The 8,924-nt window shown below is 46.9% G+C and overlaps 1 protein-coding gene across 1 annotated transcript; it reads left to right on the top strand.

The window, feature by feature from the left end:
• Positions 1-1,065: 1,065 nt before the first annotated feature.
• Positions 1,066-6,183, top strand: LOC146725085 (uncharacterized). Its single transcript, XM_085484636.1, has 2 exons — positions 1,066-1,168; positions 1,247-6,183. Exons 1-2 carry the CDS (start codon positions 1,066-1,068, stop codon positions 6,181-6,183), a joined length of 5,040 nt encoding a protein of 1,679 aa, XP_085340762.1.
• The last annotated feature ends 2,741 nt before the right edge of the window (positions 6,184-8,924 follow it).

Here is an 8,924-nt window from a genome sequence, read left to right as displayed (position 1 = left end):
GTTTAAAGGGTTTTATCTATTCAACCCCAAAAAACCCTTTTCCAATCTTAAAAAAAAAGGGAGGAAAACAAAACAAAAAAAACAGAAAAAAAAAAACAATTTTATATATTTTTAGATTATAAATTTAATTATTTTTATTCAATTATTTACTTTATAATCAATTATAAAAGATAGGCCTGTTTTTACACACACACACACACACACGCGCGCGCGCACGCACACGCACACGCACACACACACACACACACATATAACTTGTTAGCTAAAATGTGGACAAAAAAATTTTTACACCCTAATCTACATACATACATATATATATATGTTTGAGATGCAAAATAATTCTTATCGCCAGTTAAATTATTTTGGCAGTAAAATGTAATTAGGATTTTCATATATTATACGTTTTCAGTCGAGACAAGGTTCGATCTCGAAAATAGTTATTGTTAAATTCTAGAATCTTCGATCGGCAATAATAAAGTCACATTTGTTTGTAATGGAATAAAAAAGAGTCGTAAATTGACAGCTGTCACATAAAAAACCGCTCAAATACACAAACAAGTAACGGCAGCGCAACCGTTCCGCCGAATAATTATATGCTATGGAGCATGCGCCACTTTAAAATCACGCAAATTATTGGCGCTTCACGCGAGGGTGGGCTCCTCTCCGAAAATGATAAAAGAGGAGCTCACACCCGGTTTGGCGTCTTATCGCTTTCCGCCGTGTACGCATAAGAGTAAACCGCTTAGAAAAACCGCAGAACATTAAATCGACGACCACCGCCTTTTCTTGTGATTTCGAATTGTCCGCTGAAACTGATTAGATTTTGTGTTAATTTTTTTGTGCGTTTAATTGTTAAGTATTGTACATTATATTTCCGTAAAGATTCGTATATTAAAAGTTTCTTTTATATTAAAAGTGACTCATCCTTTTTTTTGGTGTCGTTCGATTCCTCTCACGCAGCGCGTTCGCGAACATATTTCTGGTCCTTCGAGCCGGATCTTCTCGCCGGCACCCGCAAGTTTGTGAACGTGTCTTCGTGTAGTTCGTGAGTGCTCGTAGTTCACCATGGATGTGAACACGTTGATCGATTGCCAACGTGAGATCCAGGTCCGTATTTCGCGCTCCGTGGAATACCTGAAGAAGCTGGGCACGACCAACATCACCGCCAGTGCCGTATCTACACGCACCAGAATCTTAGATCAGCTGTAGACGAAATTCGAGGCACAGCATGATCTCATTCGCGCAGCTCTGAAAGAAAAATATTGTGAGAGCGAATACTGCAAGTCGGAGTTGCATGGAGATACGGAAAATCTGTACGTTGCACAACGCAGTACCTTGGATAGTTATGCCGAACATTTCCGGAAGCCGAACGTATCTCCATCCGTCGACGTCGCATCGAAGTCTTCGCTGCCGCGCATCAAGTTGCCGCCGTTCTCTGGCGCCTACGCCGATTGGCCATCCTTTCGCGATCTTTTTCTGTCCATTGTGAGCAGCAATTCGATCTCGAACATTGAGCGGCTCCACCACCTCCGCTCGTGTCTGACAGGTCCGGCTGAAAGGTTGATAAAGTCACTACCTGTCACGAGTGACAATTACGATCGCGCTTGGGCAATCTTGGACAAGCACTACAATAACAAAAGAGAATTAATCCGCTCCAACTTTGCCACGTTTACCGCCGTGCCAAAGATGAAGGGAGATACCGCCGAGGAGCTGAGCCGCATCCACAACGCTGTCACCGCCGCAGTCAACGCACAGGAGAGCATCGGACGTCCTATCAACTCGCATGGGATGGACCTGTTCAACCACCTGGTCGTCGAACTGTTCGACGCACGCACTCGTCTCGAATGGGAGTCAACCACTTCGGACTCCACCGAACCACCACAGAACGAGGCACTTCTCGACTTTATTAGTCGACGAGTATTGACGCTCAACGCCGCACGACCGAGGAGTGTCACAAAGGGACCTGGAGAAACATCACGATTCGCCAAAGCGCACGTCACGAAGCACCAAGGCGCGGATTCACCTCACTGTGCACTGTGCCGTGAAAACCATACCTTGATGACGTGCAAAAGCTTCAAGGCCAAGACTGCGGTTGAGCGGAAAACGTTCGTGGAGACCAACCGACTGTGCTTCAACTGCCTAGGCAATCATTTCTTAGCACGGTGTCAGTCAAAAAAGAATTGCCTCACCTGCAACGCACGACACCACACCATGCTGCACGGGGCATCCACATCAACACCATCCGCTGAGGCCACTTCACTTGCCACCACACTGGTCACTGCACGGCAAGCTAAGACGCACAAGGCCGTCCTTCTCGCAACCGCTCGCGTCAAGGTCGCTGATCGATACGGATCACCACACGAGGTTAGAGTCTTGATAGATCAGTGCTCCGAGGTGTCCATCATCTCTGAGGCTCTGGCTCAGCGTCTTCGGCTGCCTCGAGCTTCAACGGATCTGTCCATCTTCGGCATCGGAGGGACTCGCTCTGGATCAGCGCGTGGCAAGGTCACGATAGACATCACATCTGACGTGACCAATGCCGAGCTTCGCGTGGTGGCCTTTGTGCTGCCGCGCATCTCATTGCAACAAGGCACCGCTCAACGTGAAGATCGTAGCTGGCCTCACATCCACGGACTTCGATTGGCCGACCCGCGCTTCCTGGATGACGATCCTGCGGAGTTACTTCTGGGAGCAGAAGTCTACTCGCTGATCCTCGAGGAAGGCCTTCGCAAGGGCGGATCACGGATGCCGATCGCCCAGCAGACGAGCTTAGGATGGATCTTGTCCGGAGGCTACGACGCCGCAGCACCCGAAGGCCATCGCCGCACGTTCCAGTGCACCACAGACCACGACCTCGCTAACATGGTTCGACGCTTCTGGGAGCAGGAACGCGAACCAGTAGCTGGGACACCGCTCACCGCCGACGAAGCCAGGTGCGAAGACTTCTACGTGCGCACGGTCACTCGCACGTCCAGTGGCAGGTACATGGTGAGGCTGCCATGTACTTCACCGCCGCCGACATCGCTCAGCGAGACTCGTCGACCCGCAGAGCGCCTCCTGGAAGCCATGGAGCGGAAGGGAGCACGAGATCCTCGTTTCGGTGACCTCTATCGAGATTTCATGGAGGAATACGAGAACCTGCAACATATGGAGGTCAGCACAACTTCAACAACCTGCAGCCCTAGGTGCTACTTACCGCATCACGGGGTCCTCAAGGAGTCAAGCACGACCACGAAGCTCAGGGTTGTGTTCAACGGCTCCCAGCGCACACGGTCCGGAGAGTCGCTGAATGCACACCTCCTCACTGGAGCCAATCTCTTGCCAACACTCGCTGATGTCCTACTTCGTTGGCGTTGGCATCGGTACGTTCTCGTCACGGATATCGAGAAGATGTACCGACAAATTCTTGTACATCCGGAGGATCGTCGCCTGCAAACCATCTTGTGGCGCCACACCAGCTCTGATGACGTCCACGAGTACGAGCTGAGGACCGTGACCTACGGGCTAGCGTGTGCACCCTTTCTCGCCATCAGGACTCTTCATCAACTCGCAGCAGACGAAGAGGCACGATATCCACGCGGAGTCAAGGCACTGCGACACGACTGCTACGTCGACGACGTGGTCACCGGCGCTGATAGCTTGGAGGACGCTATCGACCTTCAGCAGGAACTACGGAGTCTTTGCATGGCGGGCGGATTTCCTTTGAGGAAGTGGGCTGCCAACGATCAGCAGGTGCTCACCGGAGTTCCACCGGAACATCGGCATCAACGCAAACCGCACTCATGGGAGGGAGAGAGTCACGCTACCTTGGGCCTCCGATGGCATCCGCAAGGTGACTGGTTCTCCTTCACCATACGTCCGCGTGCAATCACCGACTTCACGAAGCGACGAGTTTTGGCCGAGACGGCTCGACTCTTTGACCCGATGGGGTGGCTCGCACCTGTCGTCATCAGAGCCAAAATTCTGATTCAGACGACGTGGCTTCAACGGCTGGACTGGGACTCCCCGCTGCCTGATCAGGACGCACACCGCTGGAGGCAGTTGTTGAATCAGCTTCCTCTTCTAGATGACATCCGCATAACTCGCTGGCTCAACACTGGGACCGACCATTCACAACTGCAGCTCCATGGGTTTGCCGACGCATCAGAGCGAGGGTACGCCGCCGTGGTGTACATCCGCAACGCTGCAACAGAGAAAACATCAATCAACCTGTTGATGGCAAAATCCAAGGTCGCACCTGTCAAGCAGGTGTCGTTACCTCGCTTGGAACTCTGTGCAGCAGCTCTACTTACCACGCTCATGCTCCACGTGCGCTCTACTCTCGGTTTGACAACGACGCCAGTGCATCTGTGGTCAGATTCAAAGGTCACGCTCCACTGGATTCAAGGACACAGCACCCGCTGGAAAACCTTTGTCGCCAATCGAGTGTCTCAGATCCAGACCCTGCTGCCAGACGCTCAATGGAGACACATCGCTGGACGAGAGAATCCTGCAGATTGTGCATCACGCGGTGTTACTCCTGACGAACTCATTAAGCATAAACTGTGGTGGACAGGACCTACCTGGCTGTCAGGAGACGAGACTGCATGGCCTTGTTCCGTCATCGAAGCCGCAGAGGAGGACCTCCCGGAGCAGCGAGCCACCAGTTTGGTGGTCAAGGCACCGATCACGGCCGAACCTGACCTCCTCCTCCGGTTCCCGACGCTACAAAGGCTGCTGCGAGTTACTGCATGGTGTCGGCGATGGCTCAATCCGGCGAGACGCGACGTCATACTTGGCCGCACTTTGCATCCGGACGAGCTGGACGTCGCCTTATTTCGATGGCTGCGAGTGGTGCAGGCGCTCCACCTTCCTACGGACGTAGCTGCGGCCTCTGCTGGACGCCCTAGTCCACCGCGAAGCCACCTAGCGAGGTTGAGTCCGGTCCTCGATGATCAAGGCGTGCTGCGCGTCGGAGGACGTCTCAAGCATGCTCAGCTGCCACTCGACGAAAGACATCCAATGATCATCCCGGCGGCATCATGGTTGACTCGGCTGGTGATTGATTCCTGCCACCGACGGACACTGCACGGAGGTGTGCAACTGACTCTCGGCTTGCTCCGCCTGCGTTTCTGGGTGCCCCGAGGAAGGACCACCGTCAAGCAGCAGCTACACCGATGCGTGACCTGCACTCGATGGCGCGCCGCAACACCACAGCCTCCGATGGGTAACCTTCCTCGGGACCGAGTAACGCCAACTCGACCGTTCCTCAGCACCGGTTTGGACTACGCGGGACCAATCCTCCTCCGGACCAGCAAGGGGCGTGGACACCGTGCGCACAAGGGATACATCGCCGTCTTCGTCTGCTTCTGGTCGAAGGCCATTCACTTAGAAGTTGTCTCGGACTACACCTCGGAGGCCTTCATCGCCGCGCTACGCCGCTTCATCTCCCGCCGGGGTTTGTGCGCTGAGATTTACAGCGACTGTGGCACGACTTTCATCGGGGCAGATCGGACGCTGCGAGGTCTCTTTAACGCAGCGACAGCCGAAGGTCAAAGTGTCATCCTTGCCGCCACCGATCAAGGAATCCGCTGGCACTTCAACCCGCCAGCGGCCCCGCACTTTGGTGGTTTGTGGGAGGCCGCCGTAAAGTCGACCAAGTTTCACCTCCGTCGGGTGATCGGCGAGACCACCCTCACGTTCGAGGAGTTGAGCACACTCCTCGCCCAGATCGAAGCTTGTCTGAATTCACGTCCGTTACAGGCACTCTCAGATGATCCAGAGGACGTCTCGGCGCTGACCCCCGGTCACTTCCTCGTTGGGGCACCGCTCCTCGCCTTGCCGGAACCGTCATTGACAGAGCAGACGGTGTCCCCCTTGTCACGTTGGCGTCATCTGCAGCGGATGAGGGATCACTTCTGGCAGCGATGGTCATCCGAATACGTGCACGGACTCGCCCCACGCACCAAGTGGCTCAAGGATGCACCTGCACCCCACGTCGGCGATCTCTGTCTCGTGCGCTCCGAGATCACCCCTCCGAGCCGATGGCCTCTCGCTCGCATATTGCGTTTGCACCCCGGAGACGACGGAATTACACGCGTCGTGACCATCCGAACGGCCACGTCCGAGCTCGTGCGCCCACTCGTCAAGCTCGTGTTTCTTCCGGGCGTGAACGACGCGCCTACACCGCACATTGACACATAGCATCACTCACTACACAATCATCACATCATGCACCGTATCAATTGTCACACATCACTTGTCTCGCTCACCACCGCACTAAAACTCGTCTCATTTTCACCGCTCACTGCATCTCACACTCGCCGTTCACATCTGCCACATGTTTTCGCCGTTCCAGCTGATCGATTCACATCACGCGATCACCACGTGTTTTCGTCGACTCAGCTGATCGATTCGCAACACGCGATCATCACGTGAATCTCACCGCGCCGACGCGAGCCCGCCCCACCATCAATCACCATCGGAATGTGATCCGCGCCGAAATCATCACCAACCATTTGTCACGTTGCGACAAGGCGGGCGGGATGTTTGAGATGCAAAATAATTCTTATCGCTAGTTAAATTATTTCGGCAGTAAAATGTAATTAGGATTTTCATATATTATACGTTTTCAGTCGAGACAAGGTTCGATCTCGAAAATAGTTATTGTTAAATTCTAGAATCTTCGATCGGCAATAATAAAGTCACATTTGTTTGTAATGGAATAAAAAAGAGTCGTAAATTGACAGCTGTCACATAAAAAACCGCTCAAATACACAAACAAGTAACGGCAGCGCAACCGTTCCGCCGAATAATTATATGCTATGGAGCATGCGCCACTTTAAAATCACGCAAATTATTGGCGCTTCACGCGAGGGTGGGCTCCTCTCCGAAAATGATAAAAGAGGAGCTCACACCCGGTTTGGCGTCTTATCGCTTTCCGCCGTGTACGCATAAGAGTAAACCGCTTAGAAAAACCGCAGAACATTAAATCGACGACCACCGCCTTTTCTTGTGATTTCGAATTGTCCGCTGAAACTGATTAGATTTTGTGTTAATTTTTTTGTGCGTTTAATTGTTAAGTATTGTACATTATATTTCCGTAAAGATTCGTATATTAAAAGTTTCTTTTATACTAAAAGTGACTCATCCTTTTTTTTGGTGTCGTTCGATTCCTCTCACGCAGCGCGTTCGCGAACAATATATATATATATATATATATATATACATATATGAGTGTGGCAAAAATTTTTTTTGTCCACATTCTAGCTAACAAGTTATATGTAAGTGTGTGTGTGCGTGTGTGTGTATGTGTATAATAAGCTTATCTATAATAATTATAATTGATTATAAAATAATCCTTTGTAATAAATAAATGATTTATATAAAGTATTTTGAAGATTGAATATAATAATACTATTATTATCAAAACAGAGCAGTAGTTAGATAAGACTAAATTATATAAATCATTTATTTATTACAAAAAATTATCCACTTAAACTTTATAATCAATTATATTCATAAAAGATTTTTATAGATTTTTAGATTATAAATTTAATTATTTTTATTTATGTAATGCAGATTATTTTTAAAAAATTATATATACGTGTGCATGTATGAAAGAATGCAATGTAGAAAAGAGAGAAGAGACAGAGAGACAGAAACAGGAACACAGAGAGACAGATAGATTGATAGATAGATAGATAGATAGGTTGATCGATAGATAGATCGATAGTTCGATAGATAGACAGACAGATAGCTAAATAAATCGATAGGTATATATATATATATATATATACATCATTTGCGAGACAAAAATTGTTCTAAGTTCACACGATGACAAGCGGTATATCGTATCTGAAACCACCGAAACATTGCCATGGGGACATTATAAAATATCATTGTAAATTTTTTTATTATATTTATTGTATATTATTATTATTTTATATTGATTATATAATATATATATATATATATATATATATATATATATATATATTAGACTGTTTAAAAAAAAACGTATTTTTTTTTTTTTCATGAATAAACATATTTCAAAAGTTTCTTTATTATTAAAAAATTTATTATTAAAAAATTTATAGATGGAGAAAATATTGAAAATTTCAAAATCATCTTTATTTTTAGAATGATCTCAAGAATACAAAGTTTCACTGTAGACATCAGTTGCAGGACACCCTGTATATACATACATACATACATACATAATACATATATATATATATATATATATATTAGACTGTTTAAAAAAAAAACATATTTTTTTTTTAAAATCTCTCCTCCAATTTTAAAGTTGACCAGACTGGCAATAATTTATTTAAAAAATTATTAGTTAAATTACAACGTTTCGGCTGTCATTGCAGCCCTTTTCAAGTAATCTATGAACAATTATATACATATAAATATACTCTTAATGCGCTTAATCATACAAATAATTATAAATTTACAAAAATATATATGTTTACATACCAGATTAATACAATAAATCAAATTTACAGCAAACCCCCGACAAAATTAACCATTGTTTTGATGAACAATGTATAACTGACAGAAGTGAGCACGAAGAAAAATAGATGTTGACTGTTAGCAGGAAACTTAGTCACTAACGCGTTGAGAAAATAGAAAACCAGAGTACTGTGTCTTTCGCAATTTTTAAAACGTCAATACAAAGTCAAATAAATAAATAAATAAATAAATAAATATGTAACATATGACAATATAATATATTAAATAGCTTCAAGAACGCGATCATAAATCCCACTGAAATTCTCCGTATCTTTTTGTAAATTAATGCTCTTTCTTTGGTTTTTTATATAGAACATTTCTGCTATTTCTCTTTTTCTTGTTTGTTTTTCTTGATGCAGAATCACAGGAGAATCCCAGCGGAACTCATGATCGTTGCAAGTCCGATGCAAACTAACAACTGAGTG

The sequence above is a fragment of the Nylanderia fulva genome, unplaced genomic scaffold, assembly GCF_048542155.1.
Source record: "Nylanderia fulva isolate GAGA-0341 unplaced genomic scaffold, ASM4854215v1 Scaffold1046, whole genome shotgun sequence".
In the NCBI taxonomy this organism is placed as follows: Eukaryota; Metazoa; Arthropoda; class Insecta; order Hymenoptera; family Formicidae; genus Nylanderia; species Nylanderia fulva.
Note: the sequence above shows the minus strand (reverse complement) of the source record. Positions and strands in the feature narration are given on the sequence as shown.

Bases quoted from the DNA above. Each gene is read 5' to 3' on its own strand.
- LOC146725085 (XM_085484636.1), top strand. From the start codon at position 1,066: ATGGATGTGAACACGTTGATCGATTGCCAACGTGAGATCCAGGTCCGT. The intron at 1,169-1,246 runs GTGCCGTATCTA...TCATTCGCGCAG, and splicing joins CACGACCAACATCACCGCCA to CTCTGAAAGAAAAATATTGT.